The 23,348-nt window shown below is 50.2% G+C and overlaps 1 protein-coding gene across 1 annotated transcript; it reads right to left on the reverse strand.

The window, feature by feature from the left end:
- Positions 1-945: 945 nt before the first annotated feature.
- On the reverse strand, positions 946-18,539 carry SLC35B4 (solute carrier family 35 member B4). Its single transcript, XM_061346826.1, has 10 exons — positions 18,292-18,539; positions 12,229-12,342; positions 11,134-11,236; positions 9,744-9,793; positions 8,551-8,632; positions 6,773-6,833; positions 5,767-5,876; positions 5,473-5,548; positions 4,490-4,565; positions 946-3,454 (listed from the first exon to the last, which is right to left on the reverse strand). Exons 1-10 carry the CDS (start codon positions 18,366-18,368, stop codon positions 3,208-3,210), a joined length of 996 nt encoding a protein of 331 aa, XP_061202810.1. The 5' UTR covers positions 18,369-18,539; the 3' UTR covers positions 946-3,207.
- Between the last annotated feature and the right edge of the window lie 4,809 nt (positions 18,540-23,348).

The following is a 23,348-nucleotide window of genomic DNA, read 5'->3' on the forward strand; positions in this document are numbered from 1 at the left end:
ACAGGCTGCCCAGGGAGGTTGTGGAGTCTCCTTCTCTGGAGACATTCAAAACCCGCCTGGACACGTTCCTGTGTAACCTTATCTAGGTGTTCCTGCTCCGGCAGGGGGATTGGACTAGATGATCTTTTGAGGTCCCTTCCAATCTCTAACATACTGTGACACTGTGAGATGGATGGTCCCTGCTTGGTGCTGCAGAGAGGGAAGGAGAGGCACAACACGGTGTCTGCTGGCACCACAGGCTGATGGCGCATCACTGGTTGAGCTGCCATTCCCTGTCAGCCTCTATGGATGAGGAGCAGGAAGAGGGGATTTGGGGAAGGCAGTTCCTCACCCCATGGCAGCATCGAGGCTGATGTTGGACTGAACCACAGATGGGGCCACACATTCTGGGTAGGATCACCAAGCCCTGGAGGACACGTGAGGAGCCCATGGGGTAGGGGAGGCCTGGGGGTGCTGGTGCTCAAGGGCACTCCAGAGGTGTTTCAGTGCAGGAGGGATGGGTTTTCCCCTCAAACCCCAGCCAGGCTCAGTCTCTCCTATCTTCTCTCCTGTAACAGCAGGACAAGTTGTGTGCTGATTTCAGAGCCCCAGGAATTACTTGACTTCGGAGCTCTGTGTATTTTCCAGTCACCAGCAGCTGATTCCAGTAGCACAGCATGGATGGAGACAGCATGGATGGAGAAACCCGACATACTCTGAAGAGGATACAGATTTATTTCACGTTCTAAAAACCCAACAAAAGCATCACCCTAAACCCAACCAACCGACCCAGAAGCTCAACACTGATCAAAAAGCCTTCTGGCTCACCCACTTTTCCAGCCTCTGCTGAATAATCTGTGCTATTATCCCTAGAACATTAAAACCAAGCACATCAGTAGCCCTGTTTTCTGGGGGGAGAAACCTGGATTTAAATACTACTTTCAGCCCCTTCTTCATGGACACAACTGGGCAAGCTCAGTGCTCTCCTGCAGCAGGAAGGGAATCACTGCATCTTCTATGACACTGTAAGAGTTATAAATATACAGAAAGACACGAGTCACATAAAAATACCCCTGACAACAATGAATCCCAACCCATTGTTGACACTTGGTATGAGAGAAGGCCAAGGACAGCACATGGCTAAAAGAAGGAAACCCCAATAGCCCCGAATGAACCAGTAGGACAGGAACTGGAGACAAGATGTGATCTTGAAACAAAGAGTGACCTGGTGAGTGTCTATGTACAGGTTACTCTCACTCAGGCACTGCTCAGCTATTGCTCTGCTAAATCCCCACCACTTACTCAGTCTCTGATGCTGAATTGGTGGTGCCTTCTCCTCTCTCCCCATTGCAGCTGAAGCTCTGTGTTAACAGCTTTGAGGAGCAATACCCTTCATCCTGGAGCCCATGCAAGGAGATGGAAGGGGGAGCTGACCCATAGGAGGTGCTGGGAACCAGTGTCCCCCTCTATTGAATCCTTGGACACATGCCATGTCTGACACTCAAGAACTAAGAGGATTCCCAGGCTCAGGAAAATCAAAACCCTTCACAGCACCTCAGGAAGGAGCCGTGGGTCCCATCAGCATCATACCACTGTTGGGATGCAGTTAATCATTTCCAGAGTGGTCCATACACTGCTGGGCTTTGGGTTGGTGGCTAAAACCATACTGACAACACACCAGTGCTTCAGCACTTGCACTGCATCAAGGCTTCCCCTTTTCCACTCACCAATGATTAGACTGTGGTGAGCAAGAAGCCAGGAAGGGGCATGTCTGTGGCACAGGTAAAAAACAGCAACCAAACCATCACGGAGGAGGTTTTGGAAAGGTGGCCATTGCTCAGGATGGGCTGGATACAGCTCTAACAGTGGGAGATGGGTTGGAAAGCTATTGGGATGCTGGGTGGTGGAGTAACAGTCCGTCCTTGGCCAAGCTGGACGTGAATGAAGTTGACATTCTGGATCCTTTAACTATCACAGCAGAGCAGGGACAGCATCATGAGGATGGGAACAAGGTGCTCCAGGACAACTGAGGCAGCACAAAACAGTGCTCCTTGTGCTCCAAAGCTGAGACAATTTGCTCTGCCCACCACTGAGCAGCTCCCAGAAGAGCTGCAGCTGCTGCTCCTCGAATTGCTGGCCACACATTGCCTGCACTCACACATCCAAAGCTCTTGGAGGCACCAATCCTGCACCAGTTGGATGCTGCTACGATGCACAGAAATGCCACAAGCGATGCTGATGCCCAAGGGGCCGGAGAAGAGATCCAGGTGAAGGGACAGTAAAACCAGCCCCCAGCAGCAGAAATAAGCTCAGCTGTACTGGCCCTTAAGTTCCTTGGCATCATTTGAACCCTGAGGTGGGGCTGGATCTGGGGGGGATCATGGGTGCACTGGGGGCTCAGCACAGGCTGTTGTTAACAAAACCCACTGTACATGACTGTGATAAGGGGAAAAGTGGGAAGCAACTGGAAAGTGACCTCTACTGAAGACCTAACAGGGGCAGGAAGAACCCAGGACACCTTCTGGCTGGTGAAGTATCACAGCAACACCTGAGGACTCTGATCTAGCTGAAGATGTCCCTGCTCACTGCAGGTGGGTTGGACTGGATGAGCTTAGAAGGTGCCTTCCAACCCCAACCATCCTATGAATCAGCAAAGCCTCAAAGCACTTCAACTACTCCCTGCTGTCAGTGATGGGAACTTGCTGGCTTGGGAATCAGCCCCCTGAGCCACTCCCCAGTGAAGGACCTACTGGGCAGACTGGAAGGCTCTACAGGAGCAGAGCACAGGGGTAACAGGATCAGGTTAACAGCCAGGCCTGGAATCTCCAGTGTAACCAACAACCTGCTGCACACATAGCAGCTCCCCTGGACATTAAAGGATGGCACCAAAGAGGCTCAGAGCCCAGCTCATTGAAGGTGGAAGGGTGGACAACAGCACCACAAGGCTGGGCTCCTAAAGGAGAACTGGGTCAGCTTTTCCATTACTTACAAAGGGTTCTTCAAATGGGAAAACAGGGGGAGAAGTTGGAAGCGAAAAGGGTTGCAAAAATAACCACATTGTCCCTCCATGATCCATTTCAGTGGGTTCCCAGGGGAGGCTCCATGCTTCCCAGGAGCTTGGCACAGCCAACACCTCCCCTGTGTTAGAAAACAACCCCTTCTGGGGCATTCCCTGCTGCTCTGCTCTATAAAACAATAAAAAGGTCCCTGCAGAGAGGTCCCAGGCTGTTACTCCTCCTTTGACCTCCTCCTCCAGCGAGCCAGGAAGGGCCCGAGGCTGTTCCACACCTCGGTGTACATGAGAGTCCCCATGAAGACGAAGGCAGTGCCCAGCCAGTGCCAGGCTGTGAAGGGGTTGTGGAAGTAGAGGATGGAGAAGATGAGGCTGACGAACTTGCGGAGCGTCACCACCAGTGTGACCGTGAGGGAGGTGCACTCCGTGGTGAGGATGAACACGCCGCGGATGCAGACGTACCTGGAGAGGGGAGGTAAGGAGACATCAGGGATGAAGAAGGAGGACACCTTGGAAAGGCTTTGGGAATGAGGAGTGGGCAATGAGCAACCCAAGTCTGGTTATAGAGGGAATAAGGTTCCCTTCTCCTCACATCAGTTGTCTCCACAGCTGTGAACAGCTTCACTGCAAACCCCAAAGACACCCCAAATCTACCCCCAACCCTGCTCTGGGCCAGCAAAACTACTCCAGTCCAGGAGCCTGGTGAAAGGTTGATGGCACACACGGTTTACAGTCCCTGCCATAGAGTCAAGGGAAGCTAAATCCAGACCTTATGGAATGGTTTGGGTTGGAAGGGACCATAAAGCTCCTCCAGTTCCAACCCCTGCCACGGGCAGGGACCCCTTCCACTGGAGCAGCTTGCTCCAAGCCCCTGTGTCCAACCTGGCCTTGAACACTGCCAGGGATGGGGCTGCCACAGCTTCTCTGGGCACCCTGTGCCAGCGCCTCAGCACCCTCACAGGGAAGAATTTCTGCCTTATATCCCATTTAACTCCATCAGCAGAAGTTCCCTTTCCCCTTGAGGGGGTATGGGAAAGGCAGATTAAATAAGGGGGTTTCATGGATGAGCCTAAGCAGCAACTTATGTTCTCTGCACAGTAAAAGGAAAATGGTAAGAGGGTCTCAGATGAAGGGTCCCTTTCTTGAGGGCATCTCAGCTCCATCAGACTTTCAGACCTCTCCTCTCTGCCTGGAAGCCTCTACACTGACATATTCCAGATAGCTCCTGATGTGTCCCTTCTACCTAGAGCTGGCTGGCAAAACTGTAGTGAGTTTACCCCAGTGAGCCTGTCCCTGGGGAGGTGGTGCCAGATTTCAGCTACCCTGGAAAAAACCATAAGCCCCAGGTTAAATTCCACTCTCTGTTATCCAAGTTACACACACATCTGCTCCCAAACACAGGGAAGACTCCAAGGACTTTATATCCCCCCCTCCATTGCTCCTCTCCCACCCCACTGCCATCTCCGTGGCGTCTCAAGCTGTGCCTTCAAAGGATACTGAGTGATGACGTTCATGAGGAGGTAGAACCACATGATTGGCAGGGTCAGGCCGATCACTGGGACCTGGAATGGCTCTGCAGGGAGAAAGGATGGAGCAAGGTCACTGCCTCCTACTAAAGATGATGCACAGAGAAACAGCTCTATCCCATCCAGGACTGACCACTGCACCTTCAGGAGGCTGTTGCTGTGTTAGGCAGGATGAGGTTTGATTTTGGAGAGTTATCTTGTTCCTACTTTGGTAAATGACAAATGCCAGAGTTTGCAGATAAGCTTTGTCTTGGTTTCTTCAGGGCTGTCCTACTGTTAAAACTGGATCAATCAACTGTGTGGCTCTGAGAGGGCTAACACAGCAAAGCCAATGCAGCACCAGCAAAAGAAGAGCCAGTGGGTCTTTGTTTACACCTGGGTCCTGCTGCTCCCATTTCTGAACCCTCTCACAGGGAAGAGCTTCTGCCTAAGAGCTCAGCTCAGTCTCCCCTCGGGCAGGTTCAAGCCATTCCCCTTGGCCTGTCCCTACAGGCTCTTGTCCCAAGCCCCTCTCCAGCTTTCCTGCAGCCCCTTTAGGCACCGGAGCTGCTCTAAGGTCTCCCCTTCAGGAGCCTTCTCTTCTCCAGGCTGCCCCAGCCCAGCTCTCTCAGCCTGGCTCCAGAGCACAGGTGCTCCAGCCCCCAGAACATCTCCATGGCCTCCTTTGGACTCGCTCCAGCAGCTCCACGTCCCTCTTGTGCTGCTGCCCCAGAGCTGGATCAGGACTGCAGGGGGGTCTCCCCAGAGCACAGCAGAGGGGCAGGATCCCCTCCCTCACCATAATGACAGAGTTGAGAACCAGAAGCTTTCTGCTGCTGGAAAGCCTGTTGAATTTCACTTGAACACCCTACGACAACAGTCTGATGTGCAAAACTGCTGGAATGAAAGCTTCCTGTGGCATTTTCCAGAGGACAGAAAGGTGTGAGAGCAAGGATCCATCTGTGCAGCACTTACCTGACTGGCTGAAGAGGACTGCATGGTGGTAGATGTTGGGGGCAAGAAGCAGAAAGCCAGGGAGTGGTAACGCGTGCTGGAGAGAAAAGACATGATGTTAACAGGTTATGTGCACCCAGCCCACTTCTCATGCTGGGAAAGCAGCCTCACACATGTGGATGAGAGCACACACTTCCCTGCTCCAGCTCTGCAGTGTGTCATCCTTCAGATTTGTGCTGTGTATGGGATGGGAAGGAATTCTCTCAGCAGTTCTGTCTGCCCACTAAAAGCAACAGGAAGGAGGTGGTGACTCACATTGTAAAACAGGGCCTCTTTGGAGTGCTTCCCAAACCGCTTGTACAGAGTCTCCTGGAAAATCCCCATCCTGGCGGACATGAGGAGTGCGAAGGTGAGTGCAGCAATACCTGGAAGAGAAGCACAGCCTTGCCACACTGCTCTAGCATGGCACAGCTCAGGTCAACCAGCCTGAAGGTTGGCTTTCAGTCAGTCCAGACTTGGTAAAACTGGTAACGGCCTTTGGGACACATGCACTCAGTGTCTCACTCCCTTCCCAGGGAAGAGCTTCTTCCTTCAATCCAACCTGAACTTCCCCTGTTTCAGTTTGAACCCATCACCCCTTGTCCTATCACTGCAGTCCCTGATGAAGAGCCCCTCTCCAGCATCCCTGTAGCCCCCTTCAGACACTGGAAGCTGCTCTGAGATCTCCACGCAGCTTCTCTTCTCCAGGCTGAACAGCCCCAGTGTTCTCAGCCTGTCTCCATATGGGAGCTGCTCCAGCCCCTGAGCATCCTCATGGCCTCCTCTGGACTTGCTCCAACAGCTCCATGTCCTCCTTATGTTGAGGACACCAGAACTGCACACAGTGCTGCAAGCGGGGTCTCACCAGAAGAGAGCAGAGGGGCAGGATCACCTCCTTTAAATATTGAATGAACACTTGAATCAGCCACAGCCCATTCCCCTCTCTGCAGTCTATCTCATAGCATCAGGTGTGTCAGGTAGGTACCTGCAAACATGCATGACTGCAGTCTCACTTTGGCACTAAACCACTACCTTGAAGTACTGCTTAGATGCCCTATTTACCTCATTTGACAAATGAAGAGCATCTCCTTGCACAAAGCTGCTGATGGGTGCCCCAACACCTATTTCTTTGCAAGCCAACATCCACTAGATTCTCAGCACAACTTAAAACCAGCACAGGGACTCCCAGCACCATCTGGCTCACACAAGCCACATAGACCTTTAAGGACGTCAGAGAGCTGAGTCTTGACCCGGCAAGGTCAGCTGGAGATGCGACACTCACCTAGCAGCCACCACAAGAAAACCTGGAGTCCATCCTCTTCGTTTAAGCTGGAGTCGGATGCCTGGTGGAGGGAGACACAACACAATCACATTGAACCACCATGTCCCTGCAGCTCAACCTGCCTGTACCTCACTCTTGGCTGGTGTGTTGTATTCCAAGCAAATCCAAGCCCTCATATTCTCTGAACAGAGGTGGCAGCGGGACTGGAGCACCTCCCATATGAAGATAGGCTGAGAAAGTTGGGGCTGTTCAGCCTGGAGAAGAGAAGGCTGCGTGGAGACCTCATAGCAGCCTTCTAGTATCTGAAGGGGGCCTATAGGGATGCTGGGGAGGGACTCTTCATTAGGGACTGTAGTGATAGGACAAGGGGTAATGGGTTAAAACTTAAACAGGGGAAGTTTAGATTGGATATAAGGAGGAAATTCTTTCCTGTTAGGGTGGTGAGGCACTGGAATGGGTTGCCCAGGGAGGTTGTGAATGCTCCATCCCTGGCAGTGTTCAAGGCCAGGTTGGACGAGGCCTTGGGTGATATGGTTTAGAGTGAGGTGTCCCTGCCCATGGCAGGGGGGGTGGAACTTGATGATCTTAAGGTCCTTTCCAACCCTAACTATTCTATGATTCTATGACTACAGCACACTCTGCTTTCCATTCTGCTCAGGGAATGCACCAGATTCCAGCAGAAAGTGTAAAAGTCTGACCAAGAAAGCAGCTTTTCTGAAGTGAACACCCTAGCTTAGCAAAAGACTGAACACTTCAACCACAAAAGTGATCAATGACACTTAGAAAGCTCTCAGAGAGCCCATCAGCTCATCTGTCCTCATCTCAGAGATGAGTGTGCAGGAAAGAACAAGGGGTTTGGGCAAGACCCAGTCAGGTATTAAACCAGGGTTCTGGCTTGCAGTGAAGACACTGAGGAAACCAGGCCTGTAGAGGCTGTTAGCTGAGGGCAAAACTCCAGGTAGCATGCCTTGGCTCGACTCTTTTCCACTGTAGTTTAGGGCAAATTAGATGAACTCACCTTTGCCACAACTGCCTGCACTATCCCACAACTCCATGGGTTAACACAGAGCAAAGCTGCACTGCACAGACCTTCTCAGACATTCTAAGGACATGAAAAGCAATTCAGTGATGAGGAACTTGGAGTTTTGACAGCAGGTCTCTCAGAGCCGGATAAAGTGCAACCCATTTTCACTTGACCACCACTTTATGCCATTTTCCTGTCTTCAGTTGACAAGACCAGGTTGTAGGTGCTGACCCAGGAGGAACAGCCCAAAGTGGTGTTACATAGGGTTTTTTTTCATTCCTCCTGTTCTCCAAATGCATGCACTTTATTTCAAGGGTCACAGAAAGTTACATTGGATGAGAACAGGTCTGGAATAAGCTAGCCTGAAAGCTGACAATCGCTTCTGGGATAAAAGAGCAAAGGCTTAAGATGGATGAGTTTTGTTAAAGATTCACTACTCCTACTGCAACACATCACAGTAAAACAGCTTCTAAGTGTTACAGATAATGGTTTTGTGTTGGCAAAAAGCAACCTGAACAGGTTAAAGGGCACCTGTAATTAAGCTAAACCACACATACGTGTGTATCCCTCCCTTCCAAACCACAGGAAAATTAAATCGGGAACAAGAGCTTTTGGGACGCAGATTTAGAGCCAGAATACATTTTATCTTTCCATTAATAGTCAAGCAAAGGGAATTACTGATGAAGGTGCTGACAACAGCTCCTCCTGTCAATAGGGTTCACAGCTCTGCCCTCAGGCCCTTTCCAATCCTTACCACTTGCTTTGCAGACATGAAAGTGCAGGTGAAGATCCCCACGGACACCAGGGCTATGGATGTGTATTTAGATACGCTGTATCTGCATAGGGGGAGAAGAGAGATGTCAGTGACCCAGCTCAGCCTTGTGTCATTCATCTACTGCTCTCTTGCATCATGTTTAGCTCCATTACACTGGTGTGAACATGGAGTAATGGGCACATATCCATTACCTAACACTGATGGGAAGACAGAAGGTCAACTCACTCCGACAGCAACAAAAGAGCATTTGGACCAAGATCTCCTTGCCTGTGGCAGAGGATCCCTCTTGGACATCTGCGTAGTAATGGAGTGGCAGAAGATGTGCTCATGCTGCTCCAACAGCCAGACCCTAAAGTACTGGGAGGACCCTCCTGACCTGATGTGGATCCCAACAGCAGCCAAGCACCTACACAGCACTTACTCATTCCCCCAACCCCATGGGATGGGGCAAGAACAAGAAAATTCATGGCTTGAGCTAAAGAGTTTAGTAGGTGAGGGAGGAAAATAAAACCCCCAAAACATGCAAAAGCAATCACTCATCACCTCCCACAGGCATGGCCATCTTGAAGCCAATTCCTCCCAACCTTTTCTTCCTCTACCCTGGTTTCTATTGCAGCACACATTAAGTGGCACAGAATATCCCTTTGGCCATGTTGGGTCAGTTGTCCCAGCTGTGTCTCCTCTCAGCTTGTTGTCCACCCCCAGCCTATTTGCTAGGGATGCAGAGTGGGAAAAACAGAGTCTTGACACTGTGTAAGCACTGTTCAGCAACAGCCCAAACATCAGTGCTATCAACACTGTTCTAGCCACAAATCCCAAACACAACACCATATGGGCTGCTATGAAGAAAGTTAACTCCATCCCAGCCAGACCAGTACAACCATCCATCAGGAGTGGTACTGGCCTCACAGAAGCGAAAGAAGTGAGCTAACACAGAAGGCTGCAGTGATGTGTTAATCTCTCTTTTCAATCCATGCTTGAGTTAAATGAAGGAGTGAAGGGTGGTGGGAATGCAAGAGGGAACTATTCCAGCCTCTAGTTCAGGCATACCTTTATGTCCCAGTTTCCCCACCAGTAAACCAAGAATATTTAACAGGAGAGGGCACTAAGCAGTCAGGATTAAGTCAATGGCAAAGCATTCCCTGGTGATGTAAAAAGAGGTTTTGATTTACCTTTTCTTCAAAATGATGATACCTAGAGCCATGCTTGCTATGAGAGAACCCTGGGGAGGAAAAGAAAGAGGATTAAAACAAAAGAGAAGGTCAGTATGACAAAGTTCCTTGCACTGGCATGCAGAAAAACACCACAAACTCGATATAACTAATGCCAAAGCATCAATGGACGTGCCAGAACAGGATCAGGCAGACTGGCAAGGTGGGGACAAGACAAGACAACTTCAAGTTGTGCCAGGGGAAGTTTAGATGGGAGATTAGGAACAATTCCTTCACCCAAAGGGTTGTTAAGCACTGGAACCTGGAAGAGGCTGCCCAGGGAAGTGGTGGAGTCACCATCCCTGGAGGGACTGTTTTGACATACAGTGTGGCATTTAGGGACATGGTTTAGTGGTGGACTTGGCAATGCTGGGGAACAGTTGGACTTGATGATCTTAAAGATCTTTTCTAACCTAAATGATTCTATGAGTCCCACTTCAGTTAGGAGGAGAGGAGAACCTGAGCTGGGTGGCTTGGGAACAAGGACGCTGGGGCAAACAGACTACTGGATCTTCCCCATTTTTGGCTCCCTCGTGACATTCAGTGTGTGCTACAGACCAGAACCTGCTGTGGTTTTAATGGGGAACAGAACTATGGCTCCACAGATTGACTGCAGGGCTGCAATACAAGAACCATCCATTACGGTTCATGCAGGACAGGTCTCTGAATGTTGTCTGGTTTTCTTCTTCTTAACCTCTCCTGACTCCAGGTATCTCAACTCCATGGTGTGCTGTGGGAGAACAGTAGATCTGCCCAGCAGATTCTGCTATTCCAAATAGCTGGGACTTCATCTTCTTTGGTTTTAACAGATATTGTAGCCTGGTGCTCATCTACACTTCAGTAAAGATGGGTTTTAATAGCACTTTCCAAAGCAAAGACAATGCAGTAACAGTGGAGGTGGAACTAAGCCAAATCCATGCTCTCTGACCTTCAGTGTTTAACCAAGACACCTACACTAGGACATGGACCACTTGTTGTAGCTGCATGAAGGAAAGGAAAGCTGGATGCCCTTGGCCAGGATTCAGTTCATTCAGAGGTGACAGCCAGAGTCTGGGCTTGGTTTTATCACTTACTTCCCCATCACCTTTGAAATATAAAGCCTGGTTGAGCCCCTTTCCTTGTCTATCCATTAAGTTGAAATATAATGATCAACACTGTGAAAGTTAGAATTGGAACTGAGCCTTCAGAGGAAAGTTGCTCTCCCCACTAATTACATGGAGTTTATTACTATTTCCACAGGAGTTTGGTGCCCTTAGAGAAAGAGAGGGTGGCAAAACACATGCAGGGACAGTGCTTGCAGAGGTAAAAGGAAGAGATGTCACATGAGGAGGAAAAGGATGACAGTACTCACCGATCTGAAGATCATGTGCAGTGGCATGGCGATATTTAAGTTCAGGGCATAGTTATTCACCACACTGACAGTGAAGAACATGGCCACCATAGTGAAATAGTACCTGAAACACAGAAACAACATAAGCCAGCTGATAGCTGTGCATATACATCCCTGGGATGCTGGAAGTCACCTTGGGAACAGACTTTGGGTTGCAAGGAAAAGTCTGGAGCGGAGCAGGAGCCCTAGCTCTTGGGGCTGTGACAAGGAGATCAGTCCCCTTTGGATGTAAAGGGCAAGCCCCTAGGACAGGAAGCAACCTGACCTACACTGACTCAACCTGTGCTAACTCCAGAAGCAAAGGGGAGCTGAGGATACTCTGCATGAGATCTTTTAGCATGGACTTCTTCCGTACCCCTCTTTTCTGAGGGCAGTGGCATAAGACAAGGCTTGATTTGAATCAATGTCTTCCAGCAAGCATCACTATCCTGAGTGGAAGGAGAAACCATTCAAATCCAGGCTGAACACCACCTCCATGGTTCTACACCTCCACAAACTATAGTTCCTTGTTGTGACACGGCCACGAATGGCACTAAACCTGCCCTCAACTTCCTGTCATGAGGATCTCTGTCCCAACACTCAGCTGCCACAGGCAGTCTGCTAAGGAACCCCGCTAAACCTCTTCACTTCACCCACTGAGTGCCAAGGAGGAGAGCAGGAACGTGCCAGCCCATTGCCAGGACAAGATCAGCCCTGATGGAGAAATGTAGAAGTGAGTTTGTGTTTCCAGTAAACCTCTCCCTCCCACACTCATTGCACCAAGCCTCAAAGACACAGCAAAGCTCTTCAAAACACAGCCAACTCTTCAGTGTGCAAAAGAGTGCCCTATTGCTTGGACAGGGAAGTATCTGATGGCAATTTCCTATTGAGAATTCTCATAAAAAGAGGAGTTCATCTTTTATCAGGCACGACAGGTTCTCAATGTGGCTTCACAAACACTGCAGAATGGATGGGATTTAGACAGAATAAATTGATAAGCCATTTGATTAAACACTTTTGGAGATAACAGATAACTAGACAATTCGTGCCTAGCAAAAGTGTTTGGAACAACTATACCTTATTGGTATGGCTGGCTTCTTCCTCCCAAAGTTGGTTTCGAAGATAAAGCCTTCCACTGCAATAAATAGGAACTGGGAGAATGTCACTATGTTCCCACATCCTGGAAACTGCCTGCAGAAAGGGGAAGAAAGACAAGCATCAGAGCAATGCCACGGAGAACAAACACTGCATAGGGATCTGAGAAAAAGGGGCTCACAGCTCATAATTCCAGAGTGAGCATCAACCTGGAGAGGCTTTACTGCTTTATCTGTCTAGGTTCTCACGTTGCCTTTGTTCAGCACCTCCCTGCAGGTATTATTCATCTGTGCTTGTAAATACATGTGCAGCAATCTCTTCCTCAAACATTACCAAAGAGGTCATAAGCAGCCATCCCCACTGGTGAGGCTGCACCTCAAATCGTGTGTGCAGTTCTGGGCCCCTCACTGCAAGAGAGACATTGAGGGGCTGGAGTGGGTCCAGAGAAGGGCAGCGGAGCTGATGCAGGGCCTGGAGCACAGGGGTGATGGGGAAGGGCTGAGGGACCTGGGGGGTTCAGTGTGGAGAAGAGAAGGCTCAGGGGGGACCTGATGGCTGCCTCCAACTGCCTGACAGGAGGATGGAGCCAGGAGGGGCTGGGCTCTGCTCCCAAGGAACAAGGGATGGGACAAGAGGAAACGGCCTCAAGCTGCACCAGGGCAGGTTTAGATGGAGCTGAGGAACAATTCCTGCCCCAGAGGGTGCTCAGGCATTGGAACAGGCTGCCCAGGGCAGGGCTGCAGTCACCGTCCCTGCAAGTGTTCACACAGCGTGGAGACGAGGCCTCAGTGCCATGGGTCAGTGGTGGCCTTCGCAGTGCTGGGGAGCGATTGGGCTGGATGAGCTTAAAGGGCTTTTGCAACCTGTGATCATGGGTCAAGTGGTAAATTTGGTCTGGAAGTGAAAGACGAAACTGGTCGCATCTCAGAGCTCTGTACAACATCCTGCAGGGTGCAGGGTGTGAATGAGCAACATCACACACTTGACTTAACCATGGTTATGGATCTTTCCTTTTCTCATAGGGAAGTGAGAAAACGAACACGAGCCGGCTTCAGTGTGCACTTGCAGCCCAGAAAGCCAACCATATCCTGGGCTGCATCAAAAGGAGCGTGACCAGCAGGTCAAAGGAGGTGATCCTGCCCCTTTATTCTGCTCTCGTGAGACCTCACCTGGAGTATTGTGTGCAGTTCTGGTGTCCTCAACATAAAAAGGACATGGATCTGTTGGAACAAGTGCAGAGGAGGCCACGAGGAGGATCAGGGGCTGGAGCACCTCCTGTATGAAGACAGGCTGAGAAAGTTGGGGCTATTCATCCTGGAGAAGAGAAGGCTGCATGGAGACCTACTAGCAGCCTTCCAGTATCTGAAGGGGGCCTGCCTACAGGGATGCTGGGGAGGGACTCTTCATTAGGGACTGTAGTGATAGGACAAGGGGTAATGGGTTAAAACTTAACCAGAGGAAGTTTAGACTGGATATAAGGAGGAAATTCTTTCCTGTTAGGGTGGTGAGGCACTGGAATGGGTTGCCCAGGGAGGTTGTGAATGCTCCATCCCTGGCTGTGCTCAAGGCCAGGTTGGACGAGGCCTTGGGTGCCATGGTTTAGAGCGAGGTGTCCCTGCCCATGGCAGGGGGGTTGGAACTTGATGATCTTAAGGTCCCTTCCAACCCTAATTATTCTATGATTCTATGATATGGCTCTCCCTGCCTACAAGCTGCTGTACTTTTTAGAGGCCAGGTGAAATGATGAATCCACCCAGAAGGAAGGCAGCAGGATTTCCAAGAGCACTTATTTCCACTGTATGAGGGAAGTGCCAAGCTCAGGTCCGTGCCTGCAGAGCAAGGTGTAGTATCTGTGGTTCTGCTTATATCATAAGCCACAAAGCAGTGTCTGACCTTGAAAAAGACCTTCTTAGCTGAGCATCTTTCTTCTCCCAGAGACCCAGGCACTGCAGCCATCACTGCCTTTGTAGTGGAAATGACACCACCTCTGAGCAAATCAACCTCCTGTTTATTCTGAGGGAAGAATCATAGAATGGTTTGGGTTGGAAGGGACCTTAAAGCTCCTCCAGTTCCAACCCCTGCCACAGGCAGGGACACCTTCCACTGGAGCAGCTTGCTCCAAGCCCTGTGTCCAACCTGGCCTTGAACACTGCCAGGGATGGGGCAGCCACAGCTTCTCTGGGCACCCTGTGCCAGTGCCTCAGCACCCTCACAGGGAAGAGCTTCTGCTTTATATCTAACCTAAATCCCCCTTGTTTAAGTTTAAATCAATTCCCCTTTGTCCTAACACTACTATCCCTGATGAAGAGGAACTACACACAAGCCCACAACAGCTTGACAATCCACACTCCCTGCATGGTGATCCTACAGACATGCCCACTGCAGAGCCTGCCTCCTTCCTAAGAAGCTTACAGGCAGCAGGAGAGGATTTCCTGGAGGCACACAGTCAGCTGTGGGCTCAGAGGAGGCCGTGACATGTCACATAATCAGAAAGCTCCCTGTTATTTGCAGCAGGAAATGGGAATTTAAGTGAGTACTTCCCCTATCTCTGCTGCAAGACAGAAACTGAGGCCAAGGTACTTCATGGAGAAGCTGCACCCCACTGAGTCCTGATCCTCACCCTGGTGCACAAGCATGCAGCTTGATCACACAGCACCCCATCCCAAGTAGGTAGAGGCTGGGTCTAGACACAGTTTTGTAGAATCCCAGAATCCCAGAGTTGTTTGGGATATTAAGATCATTCAGTTCCAACCCCTTGCTATAGGAAGGGACACAGCACATTAGACCATGTCGCCCAAGGCTCTGTCCAGCCTGGCCTTGAACACTGCCAGGGATGGTGCACTTACCACTTCTCTGAGCACCCTGTGCCAGCGTCTCAGCACCCTCACATTAAAGAACTTCTTCCTTATATCTAGAATACAGAATGCAGCTGAGGGATGCACTGGAAAACCAGAATAACCAAGCTGTCTCCTGGGTAGCAGAGCCAAAGGCCTGATCTCCAAAATCTCCTCTGTCACCTCCCAAGACTTCTCAGAAGCAGCAGCACTGGATAACGCAGAGCTGGCAAGAGGTTGCCACCTAAGAGCACTTGAAAAGGCCACCTTCTCCCTGCATTTTCCATGGGGTAGGCACTAGCCTGAGCCCCTCCTCTCTACCCACCTGCCAATATTCCCATTTTTCAGAGCTCCATCACCCATAAGACCTCAATTCCTGCTGTGCAATGAGGTTAAGAGGTTCAGAAGTGACTTGGGGAAGTGAAGAGATACTGAACAGTAGAGAGAGGCCAGGCTCCAGGGTTGTAAACTTTATCTCTATAGGGGAATACACAGCACGTGTAAACTTGGAATAGATCCAGACTGTTCCCATGCACTAGACTTTGTTTCCTCCCCATTTACAGATCCTTGCTGTACATACACCTCATATTATCAGGGTTATATGTTGACTGATAGTAAAAAGACAAACAAAGAAACCTCCAGGCTGTATCTGTATCTTTGACTCCCAATCCTAACACACTGACAGACCTAAAAAGAGAGACAAGATGTGTGGCTGTATCAGCCACAGGGATCTGCTTTAGCTGTAGCTAACTGATAATATGTCCTCCAGAAGCAATGTGAAAACACTGGAATGCAACTGTCAGCCTGCCTACTAGGATGGGATTGCCTGGGCTGTCTCACAGCCCCAGCAGATGCTGGGATGAAAGACAGTGTAGAACATTCCACGCTCTGTAGGGAATTCCTTCAACAGCCCCTGCAAAACAGCAACCTCCCCATTTGCACCATACAGGGAAGAACCCCCTGCATTGATATCCACCATGCAGAGCCTCAACCGGTCTTACAAAGAAGGCACCTCACCAGGACACAGCTTCAGAAGGTGAAGAGCAGATCATGGATCGCGGGATGAACTGGATGGTGTTTCCTGCCCTGTCCAGGACTCCTTCTGTTACTGAGACAGGGACTTCAGTTTAACTTGCTCTTTAAAACCCCCAACATGGGCTTTTCCTGCTCTTTCTCTCACAAACCCACTTCACTACATTGAGAAGGAGCAAACCTGGTTTTTGGCCTCCTTTAAATCCCCTTCATAGCAATTTAAGCCCTTTATTTTTTGTTCTGCCTCCAAAGCCTAGCAGAAAAATTTCTCTCCTCTTCCCTGCAGCCATTCTCCACACATTTCAAGTCTTCTGGCTGTCCTCAGGCGTCTGTAGACTAAACACTTCTCATTCCTTTGCTCTAGCCTCATAAATCCTTAACAAATTTCTCCCAATCCCCCTCACTAGACTTAGTCTGGTCACCCCCTTTTCCTGTGATCCTCTTCCAGGACTTGGCTTGTTATGAGAAGATTCATTTCCAGGAGAGACTTTTCCCTCCAGGTAACCCCAAGACCTAAAGAAATAATCAGTGTAACCCCAACTGAGGGACCAAAGGTGAACAGCGCCAAGTGAGGGGTACAGGAACGGAGCTGTTAGGAAGAGGGGAACAAGAGGCATTGCTTAAGAGAAGCTTGTATGTGAAAAGCAGCTTTTCCTTGATGTCTGCAATTGAATTTCTGGAATTTGCTGCTCAAAATCCCTTCTGGGGTTCAGGCACCTAATTCTGAATAGGGCCAAATGGCTCGGTTTTGTTTTAAGGTCTGGCTTCAGGATAGATAAACCTGAGTGGCAAGCAAATGGAAGAAGCCAGATCCACATTAGAAGGGCTCATTCCTCCTCCCTCACTGATGCTCCAGTACAAGCCAACAGGAAATGCAGAGGTCAGAGCAATCCCTGAGAGGAAAGAGAAGTCACCACACAAGGTCTGTCCCCCAGGAACCGCTTCTTGATTTATACAGGGATTGCTGAGCCATTGTGCAACCTTGTGTTAAGGTACCTGCATCCCAGCCTCCCAACTTAGCTTCAACTATCCCCACTGGTGGCTTACAGAGGCAGGCTTCCTCTTGCTCTCTTTTTCTCTGATTAAGCTGGGATGATGATGGGTGGGGAGGAAGTAAGGGCAGGTTTCAACTATGAATGATTGGCCAGAGAAGCTGTGGCTGCCCCATCCCTGGCAGTGCTCAAGGCCAGGTTGGACACAGGGGCTTGGAGCAAGCTGCTCCAGTGGAAGGGGTCCCTGCCTGTGGCAGGGGTTGGAGATGGATGAGCTTTAAGCTCCCTTCAACCAAACTGTGATTCTGTGATGTGAACACAGTACGGAGCAGTCAGGGGATGCAGCCCACACTGACTTACTATGACTGTAGGCACAGAAGCAGTTTAATCATTATTTTCTTCCAATTAGATCAAGCACTTTTGCCTTTAACAGCTTGCTGACCGACCCTGGACACAGAACCAGCAGGCCATCACCTTTTCCAAGCCATGCCAGCCTTCCTCCCTAAGGGCAAGGAAGCTGACACAGCACTTACACAGTACCCTGAACATCAGCCCTCCTCTCTCTCCTTTGCTCCAAGCACCACAGGGACTCCTTGCCATCACCACCTTGGCTTTGCGGATGCATTTTGCTACCAAAGATCACACTTCCAGATGGACAACGTCCCCTCGGCCCTGCCTGCTGTCCCCAGGGATCCCTACCCAGCTCCTGCACGTCTTCTTCTTGGGATTTCAGCTGTTACTTGGGATCAGAGTGGGGTTTTAGGGCCGGACTGATGCATGTGGTGGTCCCTGTGTCAGCAAAGACATGAGATTCCCAGTGCTGGGACCATGACAGGACCAGGCTGGGCCCAAGCTGGGGGGGGACAGCCCCCCAAAACCCCACCAGACACTGACACAGCAAGGCCAGGGCCTGGCAATCCACACCCAGGCTCCTTCTGGCACCTTGATGAGGAGCCCTGGTATTCCTAAGCCATGAAGGGGACCGGCCACCCCACCGGGCCCACAGAGCCCATCACCACAGACCCCACCACCACCCCAAATCCCTTCACAAACCGCTTCCACCTCCTGGAGACCCCCAGGCCACCGCTGCCGCTTCCTCCCCTCACAAACCCTGAAGCCGCTGGGGGACACCGTGCCCCGACCCCCGATCCCATCGCTGCCCCCGAAGCCTCTCCCCGTCCCCGCACCTGGCCAGCAGCTCCAGGAACACCACGTTGCTGCAGCAGCCGCCGAACACCAGCCCCACCGCCACAGCCGGGTGCATGGTGTTGCCTCAGGCAGCGAGGCAGCGGCCCGGACCGCCACCGCATCCCGCTCCCGGGCCGCGGCCCCGCTCCCGAGCCCGGCCCCGCTTCCTCCCGGCCGCGGGTAGTTCGGTCCCCGCCCGCTGCCCGTTCACCGACACCGCCGCTGCTGCAGGGCCGGGACTACAACTCCCAGCATCCCCCGCGGCGCCTCTTCTGCGCCTCCAGCCAGTGGCGCCACGCTGCGGGGTATGATGGGAGTTGTAGTTCCGTGGTGTCGGCGTGCAGTAATGGCGGCGGAGGACTCTGCGCTGGAGTGGCCGGAGGAGAAGGGAGGGGGGCAGCTCAAGCGCTGCTTCCCTGCTGAGAAACAGCCGCTAATTGCGGGTTTTGGGTTTAGATCATTAAATTATCGCTTTGATGTGCAATCGAGCTTGTCTGAGGCCTGTGGTGGAGCCTCCCTGGAGGTCCTCCCATGCGCTCAGGGCCATAGGCAAGCCCCGTATCAATGGCACCGTGGCGGAATCAGAAAACACGGGATAGTGAGGCAGCAAAACTGGGTCTGAAAAGCAGTTGTGTGCTTGGAAGGAGTCGAGGACGACACGGAGAGTGTGGGAAGGGGAGAAAGGAGGGAAAGGGTCATAAATGGTGGCACTGGGGTGGTTTGGGGGCTGTGTGGGTCCGACAGCACCAGAAGCAGCCCAATGCTTCACAGGGGGAGATGGAGGAAAACACAGCCCGTTTAGAGTGATGGGTGAGGGGTTTCTGCGCACATCAAGGGAAAGAGAAGGGCATGGGATGCTGGAGACAGAGGATTTGGGTGAGAGGATTACCGGTGTGGGGACAAACTGCACCCAGAGGCACCGATAGCATGTGTAATGATGTGTTGGTTAATTTGCTTTCATGGCACGGTACTTCAGCTTCTCTTGTCAAGGTGAAGATAACGCCCTGTCCATCATGGTAGAGACATGAATCGAAACACCACAACAACTCGAAGGATCCAGCCTTGACATGGATCTGGCGTGGACTTAACACAGGGCTTAATACAGTGTCTGTGGCACCTTCAGTTTTACTTTGTCCCTATTAGATTTTGTTGTTAGCCTGTTACTCCTTATCCCTGTTACCTAGAGAGTGATTTTGAATGGAGTTGGAGCAATTCATGCTTTCTGCTTTTACTGTAGCTACATATAAGTCAACGGTGAGCTATCTTCTAAGGTTGTATGGAGAGCCCTTTTAAGCACCTGCCAAAGCCCTCTGTGATCAAAAGAAGCCAAATTGATCAAAAAGTGGGATTTTCAGGCTGTAAATATTTCTTTTTGTTTTAAATAAATTTGTATCTGAATCAGACCCAAGTCTTTCTTTGAACACAAGTGTGAAATCCCGTGAGCACACTGCAAAGAACTATGGTCAGCCCAAACATGAAGCACTTCCTTTTATGATTTCAAGCTCTTTCAGGGAATGTGACAGCCTTGGCAGCTTCTCTGCTGCTAAAAGCAGCTAATGACAGGGGCAGAACTGCCAGGATTACCCATTTTTCAGCTCACAGAGAGAGTTTCTAGGCTCTTTGACCCCAAGCTGGTGATCCCAGCATTCCAGACTCCATACATGGGGGCTGGAAACTCAGGGTGGATGTAGCATGTGTCCTCAGGGCTTCCAGGAGCTGAAAACTTGGAAGCTAAAGCAATGACACCCTGGAATCCTTGGCTACCTTGTGTGCTTTGGCTGCAGATAGAACCACTGAGGTGTCCCTGGCCATGGCAGAGGTTGGAACTGGATGATCTTAAGTCCTTTCCAACCCAAACCATTCTGTGATTCTTGTTAAAAGCATCATAGGTCCAAGGGCTCTGGAGCCGCTGTTGTGATAGTTCCAGGAGTTTCAGCTTGGATATACCCTATAGGAGGATAGTCTGCCAGAAAATACAGCCTTGGGGGTCCAAGCATCTTGGAGACCCTGTTGGAACCCAGTAGTTGTGCTCTGTGTTTGGCAGAAGTTCATTTTTCCCTTATTTCACAAAGCATGTTGGTGCTTTCTGATCTCTCTCTCAGTAGAAATGCTTCCACTGCCTTCCTTGGTCTTCCCATTAGGTCCTTGTAAATGGTTTATATATTATTAAGAAGCACCATGGTTCATTAGCAGCAAACAAAGATGATGTCTCAGGCTCGCTGGCATGTTGTAACATCTCCAGGTTTTCCTGCTTCCACATCCTCAACTGCTGCACAGGTCAGAATGATCAATTCCTTTCTCTTCCCTTCACTAATAAGCTTTTGCTACCTTGGGTGCTCACTTCTTCGCCTTTATTCACTTGCTTTGTGCTTCAAAAGGAGGGGGGGAAAGGGCTGAAGTTGTTTTCCTGCCACAGTAAATGCGCCGCACCTTAGTTCCTAAATGCATTAAGCCACAGAACAAATTGCTTCTTTTGAACTGCTCCAGTGTAACAGTAAACCCCAAATGTCAGCTCATAAAGCATTTCCAGCTGGTCATTGTAGGCTGGCACCTCTGGGAGGGCAGTTTTGTCTGGGCTTGTGAGTACTTAACATCCTCTCTAATGTTACAGCTAGAGGTAGGTTCTGGGGAGGCATTGTCTGGCTGAGGGAAGGTCTCAGTCTGATGTGTTCATGGTCTAATTCTTATGGGATGGGGGCTTATATCACTGCAAAAGCCTCCAGGTCACCTCAGTGTGAGTACAGGGATGTAGCTGCCAGACTTGCCTTTTATCCTCGGAGTGAGTTGGTTTATCCTAGCTGTGATGCTGGACCTTGTTTGCAGGTGGGTGTATTCTTCACAAGTGATTCCGATCACAGATTAAAGATTAAAAGTATCATTATTCATTCCCATTAAAATAAAAATTAAATCCATTCCAAATTGGACATCAACTCCATGATATCAAAATGAATGACAAAGTAAGGTCAGAAAATAGAAAAAACATTAATACAGAATCATAGAACAGTTAGGGTTGGAAAGGACCTTAAGATCATCAAGTTCCAACCCCCCTGCCATGGGCAGGGACACCTCGCTCTAAACCATCTCACCCAAGGCCTTGTCCAGCCTGGCCTTGAACACTGCCAGGGATGGAGCATTCATGACTTCCTTGGGCAACCCATTCCAGTGCCTTACCACCCTTACAGTAAAGAACTTCTTCCTTATATCCAGTCTAAACTTCCCCTGTTTAAGTTTTAACCCATTACCCCTTGTCCTATCACTATAGTCCCTAATGAAGAGTCCATCCCCAGCATCCATATATATATATATAAAAAATAACCAGTTCAGAAGTAATTTAAAATCAGTTCACCTTCACTGTATCAAAAAGCAGACACCCAGCAGTGTGTCTCTGAGCATCCTCTGAGTAAGGGAGATTTCTTATCCCTGTCTCTCTCCTAGGAATGACAACTAACACTTGGCAGTGCAGCCAGGTTGTCTTGCATACCGTGAACAGACAGCAATGCTCTTGAGGCCATGTTCTTGCAGTCAGGATGCTCTAAGGGCACAGACATGATGAGGTTTGTAGGTTGAAATAATATAGCTGGAAAATTAAATAAGCTTTCAGCTATAGGACAAAAGCTTCACTTTCCTGCCCAGGGCTTATTTGTTTTCTAACAACAGCAGATGCTCTAATAGAAGATATTACTTCTACCTACAAACATCATCTTGCTTCTGCCAGGGTTATTTTGACTTTCTTCAGCGATGGCTCAGATAAAACAAAGCATGTTTTCACATCATGGAAACATGGCGGAGTCTGTTTCTGCCCAAAAAGCAGGCTGGCTGGTGGTGGTGTCTACCCTTAGACAAATCTATAGCACTTCAAGGTTTGAATAAGCCCTGGCAGCGTTTTGAGTTCCTGACTTCTAAAACGCAGTTCAAAGCAGACTGGGGACTCAGTCTGCTGAGTGAGGGGGGTTGTGTTGATTTACTGAATGCATCACAGAACCAGTTGGGTTGGAAAAGCCCTTTAAGCTCATCCAGCCCAACCGTTCCCAGCACTGCCAAGGCCACCACTGACCCATGGCACTGAGGCCTCGTCTCCACGCTGTGTGAACACTTGCAGGGACGGTGACTGCAGCCCTGCCCTGGGCAGCCTGTTCCAATGCCTGAGCACCCTCTGGGGCAGGAATTGTTCCTCAGCTCCATCTAAACCTGCCCTGGTGCAGCTTGAGGCCGTTTCCTCTTGTCCCATCCCTTGTTCCTTGGGAGCAGAGCCCAGCCCCTCCTGGCTCCATCCTCCTGTCAGGCAGTTGGAGGCAGCCATCAGGTCCCCCCTGAGCCTTCTCTTCTCCACACTGAACCCCCCAGGTCCCTCAGCCCTTCCCCATCACACTTGTGCTCCAGGCCCTGCACCAGCTCCGCTGCCCTTCTCTGGCCTCACTCCAGCATCTTCCTTCATCTCTGCCCTAGAACTGCATTGTGAGGGATCTTTCTCATGCCAGAACAGGGAATTCAGGAAGCCCAATTTCTTTAATAGTTGCCAGACAGTCAGGCCTCGATTCCCCAAAGAACCACAGATTTTTGGGCTTTGCTTTGGGACTAACTACAATGATGGGGAAAACCAAACAGAGCTGTAAGCTCCTGCATTAAAAGTTCTTATGTTTCGTTTCCAGACAGACATTTTTGAGCCCGTTTGGTGTGGCAAAATCTGACAGAACACCAGGGACTTTGACATTCTGACACGGGTAAACGCTTGTTTCTCAAAGCTGAGCTTTCCCAGAAAGGCTTTCTTGCTCTCTTGTTTTCTAAAGCACGGCTTTTTCGGAGCAGTAAAACCAGTCATGTTCTTAATGCGTGGGAAGCAAATCAATCAAACCAATCTTGGCTATTTTCACAATCAATACCCACGTGATGCATGCCTGGAAAAGGCAGGGGTTTCTAACATAACACCGATGTGCAGCGGGTTTCTATAGTGCCTGGTCCATGGAGGATGGGAATCTGTCACAGAGCAGTTCCTGACCCTTGGCTCAGCTCGAAACTGCTTGTACTTTTAGTGCTGCAAATGCCTTTTCAAATCATG

This window comes from Neopsephotus bourkii, unplaced genomic scaffold (assembly GCF_033783945.1).
Source record: "Neopsephotus bourkii isolate Nb327-2 ecotype Australia unplaced genomic scaffold, CSIRO-AGI_Nbou_v1 NB_281, whole genome shotgun sequence".
Taxonomy (NCBI): domain Eukaryota; kingdom Metazoa; phylum Chordata; class Aves; order Psittaciformes; family Psittacidae; genus Neopsephotus; species Neopsephotus bourkii.